The 27,612-nt window shown below is 52.4% G+C and overlaps 1 protein-coding gene across 1 annotated transcript in view; it reads right to left on the bottom strand.

The window, feature by feature from the left end:
* Window positions 1-1,271: 1,271 nt before the first annotated feature.
* Window positions 1,272-27,612, bottom strand: part of KLF13 (KLF transcription factor 13) — a 51,453-nt gene continuing 25,112 nt past the window's right edge. The window contains exon 2 of the mRNA XM_054450333.2: window positions 1,272-7,175. Within this exon, the coding sequence (XP_054306308.1) occupies window positions 6,886-7,175 (290 nt within the window). The 3' untranslated portion in view covers window positions 1,272-6,885. The remainder of the gene's footprint in view (window positions 7,176-27,612) is intronic.

Below are 27,612 nucleotides of genomic sequence, written 5' to 3'. Positions count from 1 at the left end.
TCAGGCAATGCCAGCTGGTGTCAGGGTAGCTTCAGGAAAAACCATGTCTGATCAACTGCAATGCCTGTATTTGTTAGTAACACTTCACATCTTGTGGTGGTTTTTCATTTACCCTATGAACAGGTAATCACAGGCCAGGTATGGTGGCTCAATCCTGTGATCACCAGCACTTTGGGAGGCTGAGCCGGTGGATCACCTGAGGTCAAGGGTTCGAGACCAGCCTGGCCAATATGGTGAAACTTTGTCTCTACTAAAAATACAAAAATTACCTGGGCGTGGTGGCAGACATCTGTAATCCCAGCTACTCAGGAAGCTGAGGCAGGAGAATTGTTTGAACCTGAGAGGCAGAAGTTGCAGTGAGCTGAGATTGCCACCATTGCATTCCAGCCTCGGCGACAGCAACGAGTGGGGCTACACAGCGAGACTCTGTCTCAAAAAAAAAAAAAAAGAAAAGAAAAAAAAAAGAAAAAGAGCAGGTAATCATGTACGAACAGCGTACAGCCCAGATGCAGCGCTAGTCTATCCCTGGGTGAGGCTGAGATGTGGCTGCACCAGCACCTCCCTTCTACATGCTGTGGCTAGAACAGGGTTCGGGCCAGACCTCCACCCCAGCAGCCACCTCCTCCACTAGCTGCCAGCTTCCCATTGCCTCTGATGAGCACATCATCTGCCCTGGGGACAGCCAGGGGCAGTTAGTGTTCACTGGGGACTTAAACAGGCTCTGCTATCAACACCTGCCTTCCTACTCCCCAGACTCCCAGGGTCCTGGGACCTGTCCTCGCTGCAGCACACTTTGGGGTCAGTGCCCGTGGTAGATTGTAGGAACTTTGGTAGCTAGAAACAGGGGTGTTTTCTAGACTCTAGGCTGAGGGGCGAGGCAAGCAGTGCATCTGGGGTTGAAAGAAGTGGTAGCTGCTGCCCAGAAAAAGGAAGTCCAGGTGTTTTGGGGGACTTTGAGGGAAAAGGTGCCGTACCCTTTGAGGGAATCTGCCATCGCCACATCCCTTTCTCCTCCATGCTCTTTCGGATGGACGGAGGGGTGGGAATGGGATGAGCTGAAATAGCCTCCCATGGGCAGGAGGGGAAGCCAGAAGAGCACCCACTGTCTGCAAGAGCTCTTCTGCAAAGCCTTCCAAAATAGGACCCGCCAAGTTCCAGGCAAGCTTCAGTCCCTCAGTCAACTGCAACTGCTTGAGTTTGTGCATTTCAGTTCCCTTCCCCTCCCAGAGCCTGTGCAAGACATGCTCTTCAAAGAAACTAGCTCCAGCAAATAAAATAATGAATCATAAATTTTATTTCAAAATGTAAACGTCACTAAACATGCATACACGTTAAAACAATAAAATTTACAATTTCGTTAATTTTTCTTTTTGCATAGGACATCATTACAATATAGAATCTATGCCATACAAAATACATACAAAGTTTTATCCGAGCAAGCCAAGGCCAGACTGGGAACTGTACAACTGTAATACTTCACTGTAGTGATCCAGGAAAGATGAAACATGGCCTTCGGAATTATGGTGGGTGCTGGTTAAAAAAAAGTTCCTACAGAAAAGAAAAACATGAGCTCCATGGAAATGGTCTTGGACCCTTGGATTCTGCCTTGGGCTTTTGGCAAATGATTCCAGAGAAGCTCCACCAATGGCTTTGGATGGGAATGGGTTGCCTGTGTGGGCCTGGGGCAGCTGAGACCCGGAAGCATGCACCCAACACATGCACACAAGCAATTCCCAGTCACCAAGGAACCACCGCAAGCCCCAAACCCGACAATGACAATGCATAGTTGCTCAGTAGTGCCTCCTTTCTGCTGAGGCTGACCAGCGCCAGAGACCCCAGCACTAGGCACCAGGGGCCTCTCTAGGATGAGGCCAGGGAGCAAAGTCTCCCACTCACACACCCAGAGGCAGGCACCTGGAGCCGGTACAAACGCTGGGGCTAATGAGCCCACGTGGTGTCTGGAGCCACATGGGAGGTGGCCCCTTGCTCCTCTCAGGGCGGCCAGGTACAAGGGCTCCTCTGCTGAGTGCATGGCCTCGCAGGCATTCGGCTCACACCTGGTTTCCAAATAAGCACGCACTGCGGCCTGTCCATGGGCCCTCTAGAAGAGGCCAGAGAAAACAGGACCCTGAGGCCTTAAGAAGCTGTTCCCGCGCTCCCACCCCCACCCCCATGACTTCCTGCCTCCACCCCCCACCCCCCTCCCCGGAATGTGTGACTTGTAGGGTAGGGGACGCTACTTCTCTCCCATCCAGTTCATTTTTAAATAAAAGTAGTAAAGTTTTAAAGCTGTATGAGAAAGAAGAGAGGCAGGGCAGGGCCAGGTGTCCGGCACTGCAAGTCTGAAATCTTCATGGGGGTCAGTAGAAACCAAGCGCGACCCCTCTTCCCTCATGGACACCGGGCTCCCATCTCCTGCCGAATTCAACTCCTCTGATGCTGAGGGACAGGACAGCAGGCAGGAGGCGGTGCCTCATCCTAAAGGGTGCTCAGGCATGTATCAGTAGTAAGGTGGACTGTGCATCCAAGTTCTGGTACAAAGGTCTCTGGAATGTGTCTCAGACAAGCCTTCAAAGCCTCAGAATCAGGAAAATGACTAATAGGACCTGGTTCTTCCTGGGGTAATCCTGATTTCAAAAACCATCAGCCCACGCCTCAGATTTTAGCTTTGGAAAATATGGTGACCAGAATTGTATATGGTAACAGTCAGCAAAAGATGTGGATAACCTACCAAGCGTTTCTTACTGGTTGTGATGTGACCAACACATTACACTCTTTAAACCTTCTAGCACTGTGTCTTTGACTAAATGACCTTTTTTAAATGAGGGAAAGAAAATCAGTGACACCTGTCAGAAGTCAAAATAGTCAGGTAGCCCTGTAAACACAGCCACAACCAGAAGCGGAGCAACAAGGCCACACTATTGCTCAGATCACATCTTCCTGTTGGGTGGCACCCCTGCCCGGCTGAGATCCTGAATGGGTCCCGAGGGAGCGCCAGGACCCTGTGCAGTCCATCTTAGCACCTGCTTCTGGCAAGAAAGAGGCTGGTCTTCTGGACACACCGGGTGGGGAGACAGAAGACTTAAGGTCAAGTCCTGACGCAGAGTGGCCAGCCCTCTCTGCCCATCCCCACCTCTGAATCACCCCTCACTGGTCTGAGCTGTGTTCAGGGTGCCGCAAGGACTGGGATCACCAGTGCCTCAGATGTTTGTACCTGGAGGCTGCACCGTGGCGAATCCTGCACCTGCCTCGGTGTGGGGCCTGGGAATAAAGTCAGGGTTAGGAGTGAGGCAATCTTGCACTCGAGTGTCGTGGGTGGGGGTGCAGCAGGATGCAGGTAGGGCACCTCCAGGACTATGTTCCCATCCAGGACATCTCTGCCCGTTCCCATGCAGCATCCTGCAGGACAAGACCCCAGGGCTCTTTGAGGAAAGGGCTGTGTCCGTCTCTTTTCCTGTATGGCTGTAGGATCCAGTAGGCATTTGGGGAGCTGACAACCGTTCCCCTAATATGGCTGATGTAAACAGGGGCTTCCTTGTCTGGGACAGGAGCAACACCAGCCCCTTGATGGCTGAGCCCGAAATCAATTTTAGGCCTTTTATAGGGGAACTCTCCCTTCACTCAGGCAACCTTCACTTTGAGATCTCTGCCCCTATGGACCACTAGAACTGAAGTCCCAAAATAAGGGTTTGAGTTTTCCTTATTATTTCTATGAGTCCTATGGGTTCCTCAACCCCACCAAAACTGGCAAGCATGGCCATAAACCACAAAAATGGAAGACCCTGAAATAGACGCAGTCTGGGAAAACATTCTGCATGTTTGAAGAAAATGAAGGCTGTTGCAGGAGGGTCCGCCTTGTGTGCCCGCTTCAGTGGAGGCAGCGTTCCAAGGCCCACCACCCTCTTCCACAGGAGTCCCTCACTTCATGATGAGATGGAAATCTGCCCTTGAGGACCCCTGTGAACCGTGCCTGAGATTCATGGGTTTCTCCCCGCCCTTCAAGCAAGATGAGTTTAAGCCCCAGATGATTCAGGAGGGTCTGGCCAGGAGTACCCAGGAGGATTTCTCTCCTGGTGCCCTACCCCCATTTCCCAGTCCAGGCCGGAGCCTAAGGACCACACCCTGCCATTAAATGAGAACCACTTTGGGAATGAAGACACACTCTTATGCCAAAAATAGCCAACGCCTGCATATTTCTGTTTTAAGGCAATGTTACCCTTCCATCTATCAGACGGAACAGCCCTGGGTCATTTAAAGGAAAAATTAAATTAAGTGCTCTCTTTGGAAACAGCCAACACCCGCTTCCCTCCCCCACCCCCCGCCCTGCTCTAAAACAAACCAGCTCTTCTTTTTATTCCAAGATGACTAGGTTTAGAGTCCTATCTTTTCCTTCCTATGTGCAGACAGATGTGGAGCTAGAAAATCTCCTTCCATGACACCCTGGGCAGATCACAAGGACGTCTGACCCCTCCCTGGAGAGCACTTTGCCAGCCTCACAGGGACGGGCCGCTCCCTCTCCCTGCCTTGGGGAACGGTGGACGGTGAGTGCACCAAAGGACTTTGGAATAAAATTCCTGAACCTGGAATGTGAATTCCTGAGACATAAAATGTATTCAGAGTGTGGCTTTCTCTGCCTCACACGAAAACAACTTTGGGAGGGACCTCACTTTGGAACTGGGCATGAAGATCTTTGCACCACAAGCACCCAGGGCTCTCTTCTGTCAAGGTCCCTACCAAATATTCCACTCTCTCTCCCAGACCCGATGCAAGCAGGGAGGTCAGGGAGCCCCAACACAGCATGGCAGCCAGAGGGACCAGCTCTGCATCCAACCAGAGTGGGGGTGACCCTCTCCCTGCCAGTTCCCACCACAGCAGAAACAATGCTACTGCCCAATTTAGGGCCCATCGGTCTACCTAGAAGACACCACCACGCTGTCGGCCAATCCCAGCTGACACACAGTGGTAAGAAGCGGGCACCTGATGGCATACTGTGCCTGAGCAGCTGCTGTGGACAGAGCGTACCTGTCCACTCTGGAGCCAGCCAAAACAGTGGCCAGCAGCTGTGGGCGGTGGCTAGGCCTGGGTCCCGGGTTTGTGCTGCACCCCATACCATGGCAGGGCTGAGTAGAAGCAGGATGGCCACAACCAAGGCACGCTAGGCCCAGGAAGCCCATCTGTGGCCCTCTGAGGTCCCAGGGCCGTTCCTTTGCATCAAAATAGGTACTCATCAAAACAGGTATCTCTGGCAAGATACCCTGAGTCCACCCCAATCCCCCCACCCCCCCCAACACACACATGTGTGTGCTCACGCGCGCACACAACCACACGCACACATACACTCTGTCCTGGGCCCTTGTATTTACAGGCCCCAACTCTCAGGAGGAAGGGAAGGTGATACCTGGGCCACAAGCCTGGGGTCGACACTCCAGCCATCTGCAGAGGAGTTTGCTGGACCACGGCTTGACTGACCCCTGCCCAGGGCTCGAATCCCAACCCAGGACCCAGCTCTCTGCTCCTCCTCTCCTGCTGGTGATGGGGCACTGGAGCAGCCCCACCAGCTGGGTGTGGCCTGGAGCCTCCAGGCAGGACAAGGAGAAGCAGGAGGAAAAGGGAGGAGGAGTACAGGGGGAAACGGAGAGGCTGGAGGTTTGCTAAGTCTGAGTTGGGGACATGGTGGGTCTGAGAAAAGTGTTGCCCACAACTTTCCATCTGGCATTCCCTGGGGAGGAAACAGAATGCGCGCTCTCCGACAGCATTTCCTGTAACATCCGCGCCACTCCTGAAAAGGTCCAAGTCACAATGTTCCGGTCTCTTGCTACAGAATGGTCTCTGTGAAGCATGGTGTGCTGCCACACGCACAGCCGCTCACACAGACCCTCTGATGAGGAGGCCCCATGACCTGCCCACTGTTTCCAACAAAGGTGCCCATGCGGGCAAACTCCGGAACTGGATGTGCCACCAGGAATTTCTAACATCTTTTTAGAAGGCCAGAATTCCCCCCATCAGAGGCCCAGGTATAATAGTGACAGGGTCCTGCGTGCCTTCTGCAGGGACACGGAGAAGCGGAGTCCTGGCAGGTGTGACCCCAGCCCCTGCCTCAGAGGTCGGATGGTGCAGTGCTACGCTCAGCCAGGGCTGGCATCTCTGCTTCCAGTGCTCCCTAGCGCCGTAGGAGAGGGCTCCTGGAGGCGGGGTGTGAGGCAGGCAGAGTGCAGAGGGCTGAAGGCCCCCTCCACTGTCCCCAAAGTGGAGTGCTCCTCCAGCCAGGGACAGCTTTAAGGCATCCCTCTGCAGGGGCCTGTCTCAGAATCAGCTGCGTTGCAAGCCCAGCCAGGCTCGTTGGGCAGAGGCCAGAGACTGGGTTGGGGGGGGGGCGGGGGGCGGGGCAGGAAGAGGTCAGGCCAGCTGCTTAGGAATCTGCCCTGGAGGCACAAACGTCAGTGACCACATCTGCTCCCAACAGACCCACAGGCTGGCCAGCCAGCCAGACGCTGAGCTCCACCAGACTGGCTGGCCTGCTCTGTCCCCAGCGTGTTCCCGAATCTAACAGAAAACTCCAGAGTGCAAATCTATGTACAGAGTAAGGCGGCAGGAAGGGGTGTCCTCACTGACCTCGTGGAACGTGTCCATCCCTGAGAAAGGGGGTTCAACAACGCTGAATCTCAACTTTGTGGGTGTATCTATTGTGCAATTGGTGGGTGGTGTTTTTTGAAATTTTTGTGTTTTTTTTTTTTTTTTTTAAACAAATTTACTTTGACACCTGAGGTGAAAAAAATTGTTTTTTCGTGGACTTCGCATCAAGTTCTCTCTCTTCTTTCTTATTACAAAAGGAAAGGCCAGGGACTCACGAGGGGGTGGGAGCGGCTGCTCATGGCTGTGGCGGGCTCAGGGCGAGCTGGCCGGGCTGATGGTGGGGCTGCTGGCGTCGGAGCGGCTGTAGTCGCTGAGGGAGCCGGTCCGCGAGCCCCCGCCGCGCCGCTGCAGCATTCCCGGGTGGAAGTTGGCGTGGCGGCGCGCGTGCTTGGTCAGATGGTCGCTGCGCATGAAGCGCTTCTCGCAGATGGGGCAGCTGAACTTCTTCTCGCCCGTGTGCGTGCGGTAGTGCCGCGCCAGCTCGTCGGAACGCGCGAACTTCTTGTTGCAGTCCTGCCAGCTGCAGGCGAAGGGCCTCTCACCTGTGGGCACAGGGGCAGAGCGTCAGTATCCGCACCTGGCCCTGCGTTCACACCCTCTCTGGGAAAGGGCCCGCAACACCCAACACCCCGGTCTCTCATCACCCCTCCCACGTGCCCCATCTCCAAGAGCTTCTGTGACAAATCCATCAGGGCAGAGATGAAGGTGGGCCCCTGCCCTCCCACCCACGCCTGGGATGGAGGCAGAGAACACGGCCTAGGATAAAACAGCATTTCAGGTGCTGAAGCTGCAGGGCCCGTGGGTAGGTACATGTCAGGGCCCCAGGCTCCTGGCAGTGGACCCCCTAAGTACACCACAAAGCAGGCTGCACTACACACCCATGCCGGGCCAGTGGTCTCCAACGCCTGGGGGTTGCAGGCCCATGCCCTGGCTTCACAGGCCTCCCAGAGTTCAGCCGCCCATGCTGCTCCATGGGAGCCACACTCTGGACCCCTGCAGGGCAGGAAGGCAATTCCCATTCTGACCCTCCTCAGTCTAGTCTGTAACATGAGAGGGTCAGCCTAGGTGAGTTCCCGGGCCTGGAATTCTACAACCAGTCTGCTGCTCCTTCTCTCACAAAAGTCCCGAAGTGGCCAACCAGGGATGGCTGGCAGAACAGGAGAATGAAACAGGCTCTTGCAGACCCAAGTGTGGTGACAGACAAGGGCAGCAGCCCAGAGCACCCCATTATAGGAGCCTGTGCCGGTAGGAAGGAGGCGGAATACAGTGGGGTGGGAGGTAATAAAGGTTGGCTACAGTCAGGATGCTGCTCCCTCCTTCCCACCCCTCACTCAGAGTGGGAGACAGGCCAGCGTTTACCCAGGCAAACTCTCAACACACAAAACTCTCAATCACAAAAATGACATCAACTGCTCAGGAAGAACCAGGGTGGGGGGCTCTGGCACCCCAGAAACGAGCCCTTCTTGTATTAGGGGTGGCCGCAGGGCTGCCCTTCCTACACGGTCTCATCCCCTCTCACCCCCATACAGACCCTAAAGTGACTGCCAGTCACTGAAGCTGGTCTACCCATGTTCAACAGAGGAAACCCACTCACCCACCCACCTTAAACACAAGCAGATACCCAGGGATGGCCAGACAGCCAGGGAGAACCAGCAGCATGGAAGAGAAAGGCCAAGTGCAATGCAACCACGAACTCTAGAGGAAAAGAGTGAAGCCAGGAAACAGAAGAAAATTTTAACTTGAAATTTCTGATTAGTATTCTCTGAGGAATTTGAGACACAATTTGATGCAAAAGCAAAGAGGATACCATACAAAGAAGTTCAGAGAGCAAAAACGGCCAGGCGCGGTGGCTCATGCCTATAATCTCAGCACTTTGGGAGGCTGAGGCGGGTGGATCACTTGAGATCAGGGGTTTGAAACCAGCCTGGCCAACATGGTGAAACCCCGTCTCTACTAAAAATACAAAAATTAGCCAGGTGTGGTGGTGTGCACCTGCAATCCCAGCTACTCGGCAGGCTGAAGCAGGAGAATTACTTGAACTTGGGAGGTGGAGGTTGCGGTGAGTCAAGATTGTGTTATTGCACTCTAGCCTGGAGAAGAGAGCAAGGGTCTGTCACAAAAAAAAAAAAAAAAAAAGACCGCAAAAACAACAGCATTTAGAAACTGAAAACAGCATTGTGTGCATAAAAAACCTTCATATAAAAGCTGGAAATATACTCAAAGCAAATATATGAGAAAAAAAGAACCAAAAAACAGTTCTGGAAAATATGTGGATGTCGCAGTGTTCCGTCTCCTGGTACTGCTGAAGCAGGGGCCATGTGTCGGTACACTTGTTCTCTTTATTGATTTTACATGTTGGGGGAAAGGGTGTTGGGGGGATTCAAAATCAAGTAGCCACCACGATTTTCCAAATACATGACAATTACAATCAAGTGAGAAAACAGAAAACATGGAGAAGAAATTACAAAAGAAATAATGGAACAGTCTCTGTCAAAGAGTAAAAAAAAAAAAAAGAAGAAAAAGGAGACAGGAGACTAACATGAGACAGGCTGCACAGAGGTGGACCAGGTAAATGAGTTAAGACCTCTGCTGCTAGAAGCTCTGCAATGTCAGAACACTGAGTAAAAACAGGAGCTCTCACAGCTTAATAGAGAGAGGGGGAAGAAACAAACACCAGGTCATCCACAAAAGAACAAGGCTGGGACAGACATCAGACTCTTCCTAAGTCACACTGGATCCTGAAGACAAAGGAACAGGGCCTTCCAAGCTAAAATGAGGTAAGACCAAGGAGCTAGGGACATGACTGAATAGTAAAGGACTATCTCATGACAAGAGCGAGGCAGAGACCTGGGAGGTCACTGGAGCACAGGACCAAGACTCACGGGGGAAAATTCCAGGAGGAAAGTGAGTTTTGTGCAATCAGAAAGTACCATCAAAAAGCTGGATAAACTTCAGGACACAGTAAAGACACACCACTCTTCTTTGTTTAAAAGAAAAAAGAGAGGCAATTAGAAACTCCAGGAAAAATAAAAGACATACAAAAAAATTGTGGTTCAAATTAGACGTAAACGAAAATGCCTCATGATTATGGGTCAAGAGCTCCGAGCCAAGCTCGGTTCTAGGGGTCTTTCCTATGCTCTATTATTTATTCTTCACAACAACTCCATGAGGTGGTGGCAGGAAATGTAATCCCAGCACAGGCCCTGCTGATGGAAGCAAACCTTACACAGTTGTGGTCATGCTAACCTTAGCACTAGTTGTCAATGTTTCAGAACCAATCCTATAAACAAAGGCCATACAACTGACCTGTGGGTCCAGCAGAGAACATGGATTTAAGGGAAAAGTCGGAATGCACACAGTGTGCAAAGAACATATCTAAATGAAACACAGAGATTTAAAATTACAAAGACAGTCAACAAAATAAGTAAAATAATACATCCATCAATTTAGGAAGAGTTGGAGGGGAGGGATAGGAGTGAGGTAAATCCTTAAATTTCATGGCAGGAGGATAACAGAAAATATCTAAATTTGATAAATCAAGAAACAGCAATAAAATACAGTTCATTTATGGCAGTAACCATCAAGACAACTAAAATCAGAAAAGAAGCGTTGCTGTCTAGGGAGTGGGGCTGGACTGGTGAGAGGATTTTTTTTTTGTTGCAAGCTCCTCTCTGTTATGGGTATCTATCTATCTACCTATTTATCTATCTATCTAATCTGAGATAAGAGTCTTGCTCTGTCACTGCAACCTCCACCTCCCAGGTTCAAGTGATTCTTCTGCCTCAGCCCCTTGACTAGCTGGGATTACAGGCGCCTACCCACGCCCAGCTAGTTTTTATATTTTTAGTAGAGACAGGGTTTCACCATGTTGGCTAGGCTGGTCTTGAACTCCTGACCTCAAGTGATCTGTCTTCCTCAGCTTCCCAAAGTGCTGGGATTACAGGTATGAGCCACACGCCTGGCTTGGGTCTTTTAAAAAAATCCTATGTATTTGTTTCTTCCGTAACAATAAGAAGTGTTTAAATATAGTTCCTTAAATATCTAGTCCAATATTTCCCAAAACATGTTCAAAGAAATGTTATCATTGTATAAAACTGTTTATCGTTTCCAGAATAAAAAATTTTGTCAACTAAAGAGTGAAAATGTTGCATGGTAATTCCACTCTTGGAGATTCACAATGCACACTAGTCATTAAAAGCTTGGGAAAGTCCAGCATTAAATGGTTTAGCATTAACCATGTCAGGTCTGACAGATGAGGTTCAGACCCTGTTTGCCCTGAGTTGTGACACTATGGCCTCGAAAAAGCTCCGTGCTGCCTGTAGTAGGGCGGATAATGGTCCCCCAAAAGATATAGCGAAGTGATAACCCCCCAGAACCTGTGCATGTGATCTTATCTGGAAAAAGGGTCTTTGCAGATGTAATCAGGTCAGGATCTGGAGATGAGCTCCCAAGTGTGGAGCGTGGAGAAGAGGGGAGGGGAGTGAGGGAGAGGGGAAGGGAGCAAGTAAGAAGGGGGAGAAAGGAGGCAGGGGAAGGAAGGGGAGGCATGGAGCGGATTCTCCCTCAGAGCCTCTGGAAGGAATTAACCCTGCCAACACCTTGATTTCTGGAACTGTAAGAGAGTAAGTTTCGGTTGCTTTTCAGCCACCCAGTTTGCGGTAATGTGTGACAGCAGCCACAGAAAGTAAGCACACTGCCCCGTCCTCATAGGGGGGTCCATATAGTGATCCCATGGGGCTGTGCACGGCCGGCCTCAGCACAGTGCCTGGCACGTTCCAAAGGTCCACTCCTGAAATCTCAGCTGTTACTGTTGCTCTTAGTCATTAGCCTTGTCAACTGGGTCTCCCCAGATTTGGGCCTGTTGGTGTGGGGGGGAAGCCAACCCAAATTCAGACTCAGCCTTGCTTCCTAATAGCTCTTGTGAGGAGCCTTGTCCTTTAGCTCCTTCTGCCTGCAGGCTGGGGAAGCATGTGAGGTACACAGAGCTACAGGTGGGCCACATGGTGTTGGGGCCGCAGAGAAATGCAGCATCCAATGGATGGGACGTTGGTGCCAGGCAGCCTGGAGTGGAGGAAGGTGGGTGTCCGGTGCAGCCACTCCACCAGCACAGCTCTTGGCCTCCCTATGTATCAGGAGATTTATGCTTTGACAGGGCACATACTGGGTGCCTGGCCCAGAGACATGGTCCTGACCCAGGCAGACACGGCCCCCACGGCTCCATTCTCTGCTCCTCCCTCCGCCTGCTGCAGAGAGGTGACGGCCAATGAACTGGCCCACAACAGGAGTTATGGCTCAGGCTAGCAAGGAGCAACACTGGGTCTGTCTGGGTCCCCTGGTAGTGACACTCAGGCAGCACCCCGGAGGCTGACAAGGAGCACCCCAGAGAAGGGAGAACGGGTGGAGGCGGGAACAGGGAGCAACATGCCCCAGGCCACTTTCACCCACATGATCTGCAGGAGCCCCAGGAGCTTTCCTGTATGTGGGCGAGAGCCACTGCTTTCATCATATTAGAAACTGGAAATTAAAATGGAAAAAAAGTCTTCAACCCAAGCACGCATTCCAGTCGCTGTCAGAGGGACAGTGCTGTCACACATCCTGTAGCATCTGCAATAGCCTACTGTACCCTCTTTTGGGAGAATGAGGCAAACGGTGCTATTGTTATGGAAACAGTTTTGATCTCATGGCCCCTCTGAAGGGTCTGAGGCACCTGCGGGTGTCCTCCAGCTTCACTCTAAAAACTGCTGTTCTGGGGACAGACTCCAGGGGGCCTGTGTGCAGCCGAGTGCAGTGAGTACAGGGGGGCACCCAGTGAGGTGAGGGGCCAACCAGGCCCCCCGGCCCTTCAGGGAGTGAGCCCGCCTCCCATTCTAAGGCAAAGGGAGCCCAATGGACAAATCCAAGCACCCTCCTTGCTGGGCTCAAACCCTGCATCTGCCTCCACCTGGGCATGTGGTACACAGACAGCAACAGCAAGACAGGGACTCACCAGGACACGGGCTCCCTCTAGCTCCAAAATGACAAGAGAACCGGTAGGAGATTCCAGACTCCTGCAGAGGAGCTCCTAGCCTTCCTGCCAGATCCCAGAGCCACTCCAGCTCCCCAGGTGGGAGGGCCCCAGGGGTTCTGGCTATGTGTGCCTGTGCATGGGGTGGGGGCCGTGGGACAAGGCGGGGTTAGGCCTTGTGAGGAGACTTGGTGAGAGGAAGGGGGCTGAGGTCAAGCCTGGAGGGGCGCTAGGTGTCCTGGAGCCCTGAAGGGAGGCTGTAGGAGGGCTGGGGGAACAGTGGGGAGCTGGGAGAGGGACTAAGCCATGCTGGGGTTTGGGGGTCCTACGGGTGCCAGGCAGCGGGGGACTCTTCGGGTACCAGGCTGCATGGCTGGGTGACGCAGGGTAGAGGACCGCATGGAGTTGCGGGGAGAGTGGGGTGGGTGGGGATTGGAGTATGGTTGGGCGGGGCAGCTGCTCAGGGCTGCGCGTTACATAAATGTTCCCTGGCGCCACAGCGAGGCCGCGAGCGGAGCAGCGCCCCAAGTGAGAGCAATTGCCTCATCTTATCAGAGAACACAGCGTCCCACATGCTGCTCTTGCCCAAGCCGCAGGCCCAGGCGGGGACAGCGTGTTCTCTCAGAGAGCCAGCCGGAAGGGGGGCGCAGGGGCTCTCTCTCCTTCAGCTGAGCCCCCCATCCGCCTGAACGCCCAAGTCCCAGGCCCTCTCCCCTCCCCCACAGCAGCCACATGCAAATACAGCCAGCTCAGGAGTGTGCGTGCTCCAGCTCAAAGCCTGAGCTCAGACTCGGGCTGTGGCGCAGACTCCACTCTGCTCTGCCCTCCTGCGCAAAGGGCACGATCCAAGTTATCTCCTGCAATCCAGCCTTAGCCAAACTCCCACCCACCAGCCCACAGGTGAGTGGGCCCCCCCACTCCACCCAACTCCAGCTGCACCTGTATAAACCACACTGCAGATCTTTCTGTCTGTGAACCTCCTGTGGGAAGCCTGTTGAGGGGTCATTTTTGCAATGTTCCCAATGCCCAGTACCAAGCTGGGGCCAGAGCAGTGTCTGCTGCAAGGGCCTCTTCTGCCGGCCTCCTGCTGGGTCTTCTCTAGGAAGCCTCGCTGAGCTCCCCTTCATGGAAGGGAGAAGGGAAGAAATGCAACTCCTACCGGGAGGTCCTGGAAAAGCAGATGAGCTGTTACCCTCACAGGGATGTCCTGGATACAACAGCAGACCTCTGCAGCGCAAGGGTCCATGTGGGTGTGTATCTGGAGGCAACGGCAGGGGCAGGGCTGGTCAGACTCAAAGGGAGGCACAGGGAGCGCCTTCCAAAGAGAAACTGCTTGCCCTCAGGCTCCCAGGCCACTGTCCCCAGTCTCCAGGTATTCCCCAACAGTGAGTGGGCTGTCATTCACCAATGGACAGCTCTGCCCTGTGGGCACTGGTTTGGGGCCACTTCTAGCTCCCAACCTCAAGACTGCCATGTCTTTCACTCCAGGGAAGCCTGTTCACCCTCCTGTTCTGGAGCAGGTCGGCATGGCCAAACACAGGGGCTGATCAACTGCTGGCCTCCAATGAAACTCAGGCATACAGCCTCAGGGGTGGCAGAAAGGCCTGGCCTCTGTGGTGGGGGGTGGACTTCCTAACTCCTTAGGAGGCCATTTGACTGCCCTGCTCGTCTCTAGAAATGTTAGTGGTTTATTAAGCCACATGGAGCTGACATGCACATGGCCTCCCAGGAAGTCCAGGTTGGAAGCTCTTACCCACCCACTGAGCAGGTAAGGGAAGTGAGGCCCAGGAGGAGAGAGTGAGCTGTCATTCAGCTGGCTGGCACCACAGCTAGAGCCACAGCTGGAACTTGCCTATGGCAAGGAAGCAGCCTGCTCCACCTCCACTCCTTTGTTGATGCCTCAGGGATTGTCATCCAGCCTGTTTCTCAGTCACTGTGAGGGTTAAGTGGGAGAATACGCGGGGCACATGCCTGCTGCAGTGATGCTTGGAGGAGATAACAATGTTATCACCTATGGGCCAAGGGGCCCCGGGAAGCATGTTTGTGAGCCGCCCAGTAGTAAAAGGGACATGGGGGGCAGGTGTGCCCTGTCCCAGGTGCTCTGGTCTAGTGCCGCTGATCACACTCTACTATCCACTCTTCACGTGCAGAGCTGGCAGGGTGCTGAAGCCTGGCTGGAGACTGCCACAGTGTTGGAGGGAACACTGCTTCAACGAGAGAATCCTCCTTGGGCAAATGTGTGTCTCCACATTTCTACAATGCATGCGAAGATATTTTTTAAAGTAGGCATTTTTCTTGTTGCTTTGCTTTGTTTTCGAATAGGATAACTTGATCCTAAAAATTCATACAGAAAAACACACAGGAATAGCCAGAAAAAATTCTGCAAAACAATGATGTGGGGGAAACGAGACCACCAGGATCCAACACAGTTTCGTAAGCTGATCACTGGCCAGTGAAGCCCAGCAGAAATGGCAGAATTAGAACGAAAGGTAGTGGTAACTGTGCATAGGATGGAGTGACATCTCAAACCCTTAGGGCAAGGAGCAGTCAATACATGTTATCAGGACACTTCAGTAGCATCTGGAAAGGTTGGGTTCATTCTTCCCACCCTACACTAGCATAAATTCTAAATAGGTCAAAGATTCAAATGTGAAAAATAAAACCACAAACATTCTAGGAGAAAACTGTAAGATAGAAGTTCCTTCTATGAATCAGTCCACAAACCATAAAAGAAAAGCCTAAAGGCTGGGCATGGTGGCTCACGCCTGTAATCCCAGCACTTTGGGAGGCTGAGGCAGGAGGATCACCTGAGGTCAGGAGTTCAAGACCAACCTGGCCAACATGGTGAAACCCCGTCTCTACTAAAAATACAACATCAGCCGGGCGTGGTGGCGAGCGCCTGTAATCCCAGCTACTCAGGAGGCTGAGACAGGAGAATCACTTGAGCGTGGGAGGCAGAGGTTGCAGTGAGTTGAGATCACATCACTGAACTCCAGCCTGGGTGACAGAGCGCGACTCAGTCTCAATCAATCAATCAATCAATCAATCAATCAATCAATTTGACTGCACAAAAAAGTATACTATACTTCTCCATGAACAAAGTCATCATAAACAAAGGCAAGAGATAACTGACAAAACTGAGAGAAAAAATATTTGCAGCTCCTATCACAAACGGCTAATCTCCAAAACAGAAAGAGCTCATAGGAATTTTAAAAAGAAAAATATCCAACAGAAAAATGGGCAAAGCCAGTTCATAAAAAAGGAACTACAAATGGCTCTCAAGTGCCTGAAAAGATGCTCCACATCATCCATCAGGAGCTAACGGCAAATGAAACACACTGAAATGCAGCTTGGTAGCTATCATCTTGGTGAGGCTGCGGGTAAGCAGGCATTCTTTGCTGATGGGAGTACAAACTGCTACAACCTCCATGGAGGACGATTTGGCAATACCTATTAAAATTAGAAATGTGCACACCCTTTTACCCACATCTGAACTTTTGACATCCTAGCCTACAAACGCATTTGCACACCTACAAAATGGGATATGCTCCTGATTAGTCAATGCAGCAGGAACCTGAAAACAACTCATGTCCTTCCACTGGGGCCTGTCAAATAAATTATGGAACGCGCATATAACAGAACACTATCGCAAAGAAGTAGAATGAGTTCTTTACAAACTGATACGGAAAGATCTCCAAGCTGAGTGAGGAAAACAAGGTTGAGGAGAGATGACCAGCAAGGATCTACGTGCGCCTTGGCCTGTATGTGCAGAGAGAGGGTCCCTAGGAAAGTAGGAACAGAGATCACCCAGGGGAACACCGAGCAGATGGAGAACACGGAAGGATGACAGAATTTTCCCTGGGGAAACTACTTAAATCTTTTAGATTCTGAAACACACAAATGCATTTCCTATTCAAAAAGTTAAATTCAAAACAAAAAATCCATAGCAAACTAGAAAATGCTAGCCATCAATAACGCCAATTTAAAAATCAGACATTCAACACTCTGGGCACATTACTGGCCTCATTCTGTATTCCCTATTTCAAAGCACAGTTCCTCATATTACCCCAAGAGCTCTCTTAAAATAACAATGGTCGCCCAGGCAGATTCTCCTCAGAATGTGCTGGGCAGTGGCTTCCAGGATGAGAAACTCAAAAATAGCAATAAAGTCCAATCTAGCTTTGTAGGAGATGCTCCCAAGGGCAGGGCTCCGGGGCTTTAGAGCCCCTGGGTCACGCTGCAAACTGTCCTATTGGAGGAGGGCCCTCCCTGATAAATTGTTTGGCAGGCCCAGCAGCTTAGAACGGGTCAGACTTAAAAGGCTATGGGTGACAAATATTCAGCAAAGGATTTAAACAGAAGCAGTTCCAGAGTTGTAATTCCACGTCAGAAGCCCCCTTCAGGCTCCTGAATACCACACTCCTGTCATAAAACCACTTTGTGACACCACTGTGGGCTGAAAATTAGCCCAGGTGGATGGGGCAGGTGCTGGCAGCTAGGAGAGCCAAGTCCGTCCAGCCACTAGGATGCAGATCCCAAGTGCCACTGTAGGGACTCATGAGGAGTGGGAACCAGGGGATCTGTGGACTACTGGGAAAGGGTTTTCTCTTGCACCAAAAGGGAAAAGGAAGGAGGGAGGGAGGGAAGAAAGAGGGCAGAGCAGTGGTGGGTAGGGAAAGGGACACAGTATGGAAAGGCCTCTTGGGCCTACCTCTGGCTGTGACGTCTGGGGTGGGGGGTGGGGGGCACCAGCCTTGGCAGTCACAGGGGAGATCTGCAGAATCTCACAGAGAAGTCCAACTGCTTCTTGACACGAACAAGCACCTGCACAGCCAGCCCCAGCTCTGCACCCCAGGGCCCCGCGCTCCCAGCCGGCTCTCTAGGCAACTGAGGGAGGGGCCCCTGTCTGCAGAGCCTTTGGCAACCATCGTGGCCTACTTCCTCTTCCTGTGTCTCCCCTCCCCCAGCCTTCATTTCCTCCCCCTGCCCTCTCCTTCTGTGCCTCCTGGGGGGGACCTTGCCTGCAGGGACCCCACCCTGCTAAGCTCTGCTACAGACACTTAATGGCACAAACAGCTGCATGTACACTCTTTACAGGGGCGCAGCTTTTACTTTTGGCCTGCACTGGCCTCATCTGACTCTACCAACCCGGAAGACAGGAAAGTGGTGATGTGAAACCCTTGTCAGAGGTGAGGAACCAAGTGACCTCACCAAGGTAACACACCCAGAAGGGTGGGCCTGAGGCCAGGCTCCACTGGGAAGAAAGACATTCTCACAGCCCCTCCCCAGCATGGAACAGGAACACTGATGCCCACGTTCACGTTCCAGGAGGAGCAGGCAGGGGCACCCACCCACAGTACGGCGAGGCTACCCTCTGCACCCCGGGGCCCCTGGTGCCCCCACAGCCAGGCTCTATGAGGCCTATTTCACTGCAGGCTTGCCCAGGCTGGGGGCATGTGGGCCTGAGGACCTGTGGGGGACCTCCACGGTCCCCAGCTCCCCTGCAGCAGGAGGCTGCAGCTGAGGAAGGAGCCTGAGCGCCACCAGGCAGCGCACTCAAAACAATGGCACTCAGAAGCCCTGGAGGAGCCTCGGCAGGCTCCTCTTCCAGGCCCAGCACCTGCCACCTGGCCAGCTCCAGGTGCACAGCAGGCTCAGTTTTCTTAGGAAAAATGTGGCAAGGTTTCCAGCAGAATATAACAAAACAATACATTCTTCAGGGTTGGTTTCACAAAGTAAATACATCCGAATTAAAATGAGCTTGTAATTTGGACGACAGGCCTAAAAAACGCCTTTGGCTTTTGAGGGAGCTGAGGCAAAACAACAACAACAACAAATTAGACAATGATCTGTTTTTTCTGGAACAGGTGAACAGTGCCAGGGGCTTCTGCTAGGAACTTCCAGACCCCCAGGGAGGAGCTAGAAAGCCCCCAGGCCTCTCCTGCAGCAGCCCAGGCCCATGGAGCCACCAGGGGCTCTCGGTCTTGCCCACTAGGAGCAAGTTACCCCCTATCTTTTGGGAAAGCCCTTGTGTTCAAAAACCCTTTTGCAGAGAACAGGTGACCTGGCAGCCCCAGGCTCTGTCCCTCAGCCCTGCCCACAGGTCTAGTAGCCCCCTACATCCTGCTCAGGCTTGTTGCAGCCTAAGTGCGTTGGAGAGGGCCTGAAACAGAGCCCCGCTGCCTGCCATGTGGGGAGACCAGTGCCCTGGGGGGGCCACCTCTCCTCAGGAGACAAAGCCCACCCTCTTCCTGGCACAGGCCTGCCCGCCGCATGTCCGAGCCCATACCTTCCTCCCTGCATCCTGCTGGCCCTGTTTCCTACGCCCTTCCCTGTCCTAGCCTAGTACAGGGCCCTAACCTTAAGGCAGCTGACCCCAGGGACACCAGCCGGGAAGAAAAGCAGTGCCACACTCTGCACTATCCCACGGCCAGGCTCCCAGAGGCTTCAAGGTTGGAGTGACCCCCTCTGCAACAGCTCTGTACGGGACTCCAAGACCTGAGGCTACCTAGGTCTGCCTGATGCCAAGGGAGGGCTAGCAAGAGCTGGGAGGAGCCACTGGGGCAGGAACCCTGTCTTGTGTCCTGCCTGCCTCCCTCACCCAGGACCACAACATGGGGGGTGGAGGGCTCAGTGCTCCTTGGTGTCATCCCCAAGGTTACTGGAACCAGGCTTCACAATCTGTTGGATGGGGTGGACGAGGGAGAGTTAAGCACATGGAGCCAGCCCAGCTGTCTCTCTCAAATGTTCTTCTGAACCACCAATGTGAGCTGCTCATAAACAGCCCCTGGGAACGTGGACAGGGAAGAAAACAGACTATCAAGTGGCTGAGCCCCACCCTCAAATGCACACATGAAATGCATATGCCAGAGCTCTAATTGCAGGAAGGAAACAGAGGTTACCTCAGGAAGATGGGATTTGTGTGTGACTGTCCTTTCTGCATTTCTGTCTTCATCAAATGAAATCACTTTGGACAGTCAGAATTAATGCAATAACACTATATAACAAAGTGGTGTATGTACACACACATACCTTTCACCCAAGCTCCAGCTCACAACTGGGACTGCTTCCACAGAACCCAGCACCCCAACCCCTAAGAAGGGAATAGCACTAGTTTGCATGCACCAGTACACTGCCTGGAAAGGTTAAAAGGACCACATGCCAGAATTTCATAAAGGTGTTTGCTCTCTTTTTGCTAAGGGTTACAAAACACATTTGAAAATTTCCGTTCTCAAGGTCCCTTTTAAAAACAGCAATAATAGAATACCAATGGTTTCTGCCAACAGAAGGCCAGAAGCCACCTGAGACAAGGGCTCTGGAGCTTCTCTCCTTCATGCACACCCGAGTCACAACCCTTATTGCTCCTGAATGGATATGCAGGGAGACGTATATCGGCCCCTTGCCACAGAAGCTTCCAGATTATGGATTGTGCAAGTGAAGGCCTTCTCCAGATGAATGGTGCTACCTGTGGACTCATGAGAGCTGAACCCAAAGAAAAGACATTTCCATTTCCTTTCCATTGTGAGAGCCTCATCACTAGCTGCCTCCCAGGGGAAGCCAGAGGCATCTTCCCTGAGCACGGCGGGGTGACGCATGTCCAGCTGAGCCCACTGCCCCCGCCTTTCCTCTGCCATCTTGAAGGGAATGTTCCCTGGCTTCAGGAGCCAGTGTGCGGTTAACATCCTTGTTCTGGGCATCAGGAGGCAATGTGACTGCTTGCATACCCACACAGCCCTGACGGCTGGTGATAGCCCAGGGATGACATTCCTATGCACCTCTTCAGAGATTTTCTGAAACACAAGGCAAGACAGGAACATGAAGTTGGAATCCACAATTACAGAGCCAGGTTTATTTAGCTGATAAAAATGCCCTTGAGGCTGATCAAAAGTAAAGGCAACTTGTATCTAAAATACATAAAGAACTCAATCTCAACAATAAGCAAACGCCCAATTTAAAAAATGAACAGAAGATCTGAACACTCAACCAAAGAAGATAGAGAGATGGTAAACAACTGTGTGAAAAGGTGTTCAGTGTCATTAGTTATTATGAAAATTCAAATTACAACAATGAGATATCACTATACCCATTTATGACAATGGTTAAAATCCAAAACACTGACAACACTAAATGCTGGTGGAGCAACTGGAGCTCTCATCCATTGCTGCAAGCATGTTAACCACAGGGCAGCTGACCAGCCACTTGGGAAAACGATGTTTTGACGGAAACTGTAAGAATGCAGACAATTGCAACTGTACTATAGTCAACCTGCCAACCTTAGGTTTGGACCCCCTCCTTCCTTTGCACAACTGTCTTCTTGTGAGCTGCCTTCAGTTGCTTCCAGGATATTGCTGGGTGTATCTCTGGCAAACTCCTGGATAACATTGTCGGGCAAGAACAAAGGAGATGCTGGCTGCCCAACCAGCTGGACAACTCAGCCACCCCCTGCCTAGTGCTTACCTTACCCTCATCTCTCCCCAGACCTCCTGCACTGGACGAAAGGCCTAACAGGAACTCTGGATAAAGATGGCAGGTCAGGCACAGGCACCCACCACCTTTCCAGCCCTAGATCCAACTACAATGAAAGAAAGTGGATTTTAACAGACAAAGCAAAAGGGAAAGAGAATAACAAAAATAGTCTGGAAGCAAGAAATTAGAAAGACATCAGAGAAGGCAAGGAAGCAATCCACGTTTCCCCACAAAGGCTCGGGAGTCTCTGGCGGGGGTGGGGGTGCAGTTGGTGGGGGGCACCTGAACATCAGATAAAGCAGCTGTGGACACACGGTCTTTCCTCACCTTACAGATGGCTGCTTGCCCTTCCTGCACCTGCCAGGAACCAGAGGCTGACTTTCTGGGAGGGTCTACACAGGAGGGAGCTCTGGACTGAGGACTCCAGACCCAGCTCAGAGTGGGGCAGCCTCCAGAACAGGGATGTGGGGAACAGCCCGCTCACTGAGTGCTGCCCCCCAGCTTCTCTCCCAGTGTCGCAGCAGGACCACCCTCCCTCCCCCAGGCAGGAGCAGAACACTCCTCTTGGGGGAAAACCCTGAAGGAGATGGCCCAGTAGACCACCCACAGGAGGCCACCGTCACTGAGCCTGATGGGCACCCAGGAGCCCCCACCCAGCTCAAGGCTCTCTGGGCCGTGTCACCAGACATCAAGGATCAGCAGACAACACAGAAGAGCCTGACGTGGGTGAGCGAGAGACCCAGACCAAGGAGCAGAGACAGATGATGCAGAGGGAGCAGAGGCCACGCAACAAGACTTCCAGAGCTGTCACTAACATCCTCACCACATAGACGGCCTGGAGGAAGCAAGACCACATGCGCCTTTAAAACGGAGGCTTAGAAACCTGAGTTTGAAAGTAAAGATACAGAAGGAAAAATGTGGCAGAAATAAAAATCCCAATAGCAGGGTTGGGAGAGAACACTGAGAGAATTTCACAGAAAACAGAGCAAAAATACAAACGGATGAGTAAGAGAGAAAAAATACGAAAATGTAAGTATCAGTCCAACAGCTCCATATAAAAGGAACTGCAGGCAGCCCTGAGAACACAGGAGGTGAGGTGCTCGTGAAGAAAGTGGCAAGAATGTTTTCCAGATGCCACCCGAAGGGCCCGCTGCAGAGGACAGAGCTTGGCCAAGCACCTCCATGCACGTGCACACCTCCAAGCCCTGATAAAGGCAGAAGCCCAAAAGGCCCTGAGAGGCAAAGAGCCCGGCAGGTGCACACAGCCAGAATCAGAACAGCTTCAGTCTTCCCCACAGCAACATCAGAGCTCCAAACCCCACGAGTAAACCATTCCCACTTATGATTCAACCCAAAGAAACATGAATCAATCTTAGACCAGGATCAAGACATTTCCAGACATACAAGCCTTAAAACAATGACCTCCCATTATCCTAAGTGAATTAACGTAGGAACAGAAAACCAAACACTGCATGTTCTCACTTATTTTTTGAGACGGAGTCTCACTCTGTTGCCCAGGCTGGAGTGCAGTGGCACAATCTTGGCTCACTGAAACCTCTGTCTCCCGGGTTCAAGCGAGTCTCTTGCCTCAGTCTCCTGAGTAGCTGGGATTACAGGTGCCTGCCACCACGCCCAGCTAATTTTGTATTTTAGTAGAGACAGGGTTTCACCATGTTGGTCAGGCTGGTCTCGAACTCCTGACCTCAGGTGATCCACCCACCTTGGCCTCCCAAAGTGCTGGGATTATAAGTGTGAGCCACCGCGCCCGGCCTGTTCTCACTTATAAGTGGGAGCTACACACTGAGTACACAGGGACACAAAGGAGGGAACAGCTGACACCAGGTCCTACTTGAGCAGGGAGGGAGGAGGGTGAAAGACTGAAAAACTACCTATCGGGTACTACGTTTATTACCTGGGTGATGAAATAGTAAGAACATCAAACCCCGTGACATGCAATTTACCCATGTAACAAACCTGCACATGTACCCCCAAACCTAAAATAAAAGTCAGAAGGAAAGGAAAAATGGCCTCCAGTGCACCCCTTCCAGGAGGCTATGCAGCAGGAGCTCCGCCAAGAAGCAGACAGCAGGGGCTCCAGGAATTGGGGCCTGGATGGTAGGGGAGGGGTCCCAGGATGACAGCCAACCCCCAGAGATGTTATCCAGGCCACACGGAGCAGGCCACACTGGGTGTGTGGGGACAACTGGGGGGCTGGGGATGTGGGGACAACAGCACTGGGAAAACCAAGCAGAAACGGCAACTATTGAGTCTAAGGGAAAGAAACATGTGTAACATATGGGTCACCTGCAACTAGCATTTACTGTCATGATCCCCAAAATACTGCATGCTGGCTCCATTCTAAATATCCAATTATCACATGGGTGGGGGAAGGGTGCCTGCAGGCGCTCACGTGCCATCATGGGAAGTCAGGAGATAATGCCTAACACTCTTCTACCATCAAGAAGAGCCCCTATGAACACGTTATCGAGCTGGGAAAGGTAAATACCAAAGGCAGTAGCTGAAGAAGCTGGCAGATGGTGGGGGTGACCTGCTTATCACAATGAACATACAGAATGACTAGATCCTTAAGCTACGTGTATTACCACATGCACTACTCTAATACAATTATTAACATAATTTACAAAATGGGATGGGTATAGCGTTCTCGGCAGTCCAGACTTTCCTTAGAGCATCACTTTCTTCTCCTAGCAGCTCCTCTTCAGAAGCCATCGAGGGTGCTGGCCCTGCCATCTCCCCAAGGCATGTGGAGATGACACCCTGCCCTTCTGCTCAGGGGAGGTGAGGGACCGTCCTCAGGAGACACTTACTGAGTACCTGGCCTCTTCCTCACCTATCTGTGTTACCTTAGTAGCCCTGTTGATTGTTTCAGTTGTTGTTGCTTTTGATCTCATAAACATCTGTGTCTTGGTTGCCTTCTTTTTACCTACGACTAGTTGTAACTCGAGGCTGAGGGATGGCGAGATGGGCTCCATCACTTCTTTAAATGGTGACTCCAACCCCAAGCTCGGTGATTTTAGGGCTGGACCCACACAATTCCCAATACCAAGTCATGTGGGGTGACTTCAGGCTTTGGATTCTTTGCTTCACACTTACTGTTAGCCCAGTATTAAAATTAGATGTAACAGGCTTTCATTTGAAGGTGTAAGGCACTGAAATATTTATGGACAAATTGATATTGCATCTGGGATTTCCTTCAAAACAACTGGAGAGGACGGTGGTGGGGGAGGGGCAGAGATAAGACTGCAGGGGGTTAGCAGGTGCTGAAGATGTGGGTGTCCTGAAGATGTGGGCATCTGTCTGAAGTTCTCCAAACAGAAGTTTAAAAACTATTAATATGACCAGGTGCGGTGGCTCACGCCTGTAATCCCAGCACTTTGGGAGGCCAAGGTGGGCAGATCACTTGAGGTCAAGAGTTCAAGACCAGCCTGGCCAACATTTTGGTGAAACCCCATCTCTACTAAAAATACAAAAAATTAGTTGGGTGTGGTGGTGGGTGCCTCTAATCCCAGCTACTTGAGAGGCTTAGGCAGGAGAATTGCTTGAACCCGGGAGGCAGAGGTTGCAGTGAGCTGAGATCGTGCCATTGCACTCCAGCCTGGGCAACAGGAGTGTAATTCTGTCTCAAAAACAAAAACAAAAATTACAAAACTATTAATACATGGACAGGGATTGCAACCCTAGGCCCCGCCTGGAGGCCACTCCTCCTCGCTGGATTTCAGCCCATCCCTCCTCTGGCTCTCCCCAGGCCTGCTCACCAGCACACTATGGTTTGGGGTTTGGTCAGCTGCTTCTCTGCCTGCCCCAGGCAGGCAACGTCCCATCCTGTAGGCCTGGGCTGATGCCCTGGACTGGACATTGCTGTCAGTCCACTGCAGCCTGACACTCACTGGGAGGGCAGATCTGTGCCAGGCTCCGGGGCCAAGCTGGGTAGGGACTGGACAGGCCTGAGGCCTCTACACTGACGCTGTCTCCAGGGCCTGGCTGTAGTCAAGTGCCACGTCTGACCCCACACTACAACCTGGGTCCTGGAGTCTGAAGGGCTCAGGGGAGTTAGGGACTCTCAGGGGTCTTCAAGCTAGGCAGGGCTGTGGGGGTGTACTTTTTCCCCAGAAGCAGCCTGGTTTCTGTTTAAAAGAAGGCAAAGTGAAGTCCTCTTCTCCTCTGAGCCCCATGCCTGCAGTACAGGGTCCTTGGTGAGAGAGGGGAAGGGTGTGGGGGTTGCCTGCCGAGAGCCCCCTGCCCCAGGCCTGGCCACACTGAGCTACCCCACAGCCCTGCCAGCTCACTGTTGGAACTCTGGCCACAGCCACCGCAGCCCCCCTTCCCAGCAGCTATTCTTGGTCTGTGTCTCCCTTTGGAGGGAGGATAAGGGTGGAAATGATCGGAAGCTAAAATTAGCAAGAGGCAAACAATTGAGGCCAGGAATCTGAGGTCAGTTGAGGACAACAGTTTGTTCTCTGCAGCCCCGAGGTGGTTTTAGCAATAAAGGGAATTGAAAATGAAAACAGATCTGGAAGCAGCCCAAGCCCTGGTGGGACCAGGCCCAACACAGCCAGCCCCAAGTGGGCAGACCAGATGGCAGGGACTTTGCCCAGCCCAGGCCCCCCAACCTGGGGCTCCCGTCTTCACAAGGGGGCCCTCTACAGCCAGGAGGCAACACTCAGAGCACCTGCAGCTACGGTTACAGAACGCCTGGGACAGGTTTCTCACTTAACGTGGGCGTGACTTCCTCTCCAGGGGAGGCCCAGCACAGGCGGCTGTAAACACCCCCAGTAACTACTGGATGACCAGGGCCACAAGCCCCTGCTTTGATACCTCCAGGCACTCCCCCTTTAACAGGCCCCAGCAAAACTCCCTAAGTGACAGACCAGGAAATCAAGCCACAAAGTCAGCAGATGTGGAGCCACCCTTGAGCCCAGCCCCCGGCCCAGGGTCCCTTCCCTGTCACCACCTCTGCAGTCCCTCCTCCCCTGGAAGGCCCGCCCAGAGCAAGCCGCACACTCCAAGGCGGCATCAACAGAGCCCACAGCCTAGGTGGGCTGCATGGTGGCTGCAGACAGACGGGGAGGTGGGTTCAGCCTCGTCATGCTCCACGGTCAAGAAACTGCCCTCCCCACAAAAACTCCAAGTAGCTACCCTGGAGGTCCCAATGCCAGTGGTCTCTGGGTTCTATCTGGTGATGCTCAATCCTAAGGGAACTTGGCTCAGCCTAGGATGCATGGGAATAAATACAGCCTTTTATTAAGTTTTTATTCATTGATCTCTGCCACCTAACAGTTTGCAAATGGCAGAAGAAATAAATCAGCCCAGTGGTCATAATTCAGAGCTGGGAAGCACACAGGAGGCTGGAAACGCACAGACTGGGTCAGTAGACCCAGCCCTGAAGATACTGCTCCTGTCCCCAGGAGAGAGTAGATGCTGACAGGCCCTTCCACGGGGCCAGCACAGGGCCAGGAGCCAGAGGCACACCAAGTGGCACCACATACAGACGCTAATCTCAGCAGCTGCTAAGGCTGCTGGCTGACCTCATGGCCCATGGAGAAGGCAGGCATGGAGCCCATGGCCAGCCCACACCTGGGCCAGGCAGAGCTCACACAGCCTGTCCTTTCTCACTGGTACGGTCAGGTCTGTGCATTCTGAGCGGGACCAAGGGAGCACACAGGGCAGACACTGGGACTGAGGGAGGTAGAAACCCCTGAGCGTGGCCTGCAGTAGGCCAGGCCTCTGTTGTGAGACAATCTCACCTTTCCCTGGACTGCAAGATCTCAGAACCCGGCATCCAAGGCTGGATCACAAAGCCTCCAAGATCTGAGGGTCCAGGGGAGGCCTATTCCGAACAGTCTGAAGCTCCCAGGTACAGGGCAGCCTGGGGACCCCTCTGTTGTGTAAACTCCAATAGTGACTTTTGCTCACTGCAAAACCCTTTTTTTGTCGTTGTGTGTAAACTCTACTTAAACAGTGACTTCTGTTCGCTGCAAAACCCTTTTTTTTTTTTTGACACGGAGTCTCACTCTGTTGCCCAGGCTGGAGTGCAGTGATGTGATCTCAGCTCACTGCAACCTCCACCTCCTGGGTTCAAGCAATTCTCTGCCTCAGCCTCCTCAGTAGCTGGGATTACAGGCGTCTGCCACCACACCCAGCTAATTTTTGTATTTTTAGTAGAGATGGGATTTCACCATGTTGGCCAGGCCAGTAGTTTTGAACTCCTAACCTCATGATCTGCCCACTTCAGCCTCCCAAAGTGCTGGGATTATAGGCATAAGCCACCGCGCCCGGTGTGCAAAACCCTTTTAGACATCCAACAGCCACCCTCCCATTCTCCCTGCCAAGGTGCGTACCTGGGCACTCTCATGCCTTGCTTGTGGGTAGCACACTCATCCTTCCTTTCTGAAAAGAAGCAACCTGCGCCCTGAAAATGCACATTCCTTTGCAGGCTCCTGGGAACTCCCCCTGAAAATAATGAGGTGGACGGCTGTCCCAGGACAGCC

This window comes from Pongo pygmaeus, chromosome 16, assembly GCF_028885625.2.
Source record: "Pongo pygmaeus isolate AG05252 chromosome 16, NHGRI_mPonPyg2-v2.0_pri, whole genome shotgun sequence".
Lineage (NCBI taxonomy): Eukaryota > Metazoa > Chordata > Mammalia > Primates > Hominidae > Pongo > Pongo pygmaeus.
The sequence above is the reverse complement of the archived record's forward strand: the minus strand, read 5'-3'. Positions and strand labels throughout refer to the sequence as shown.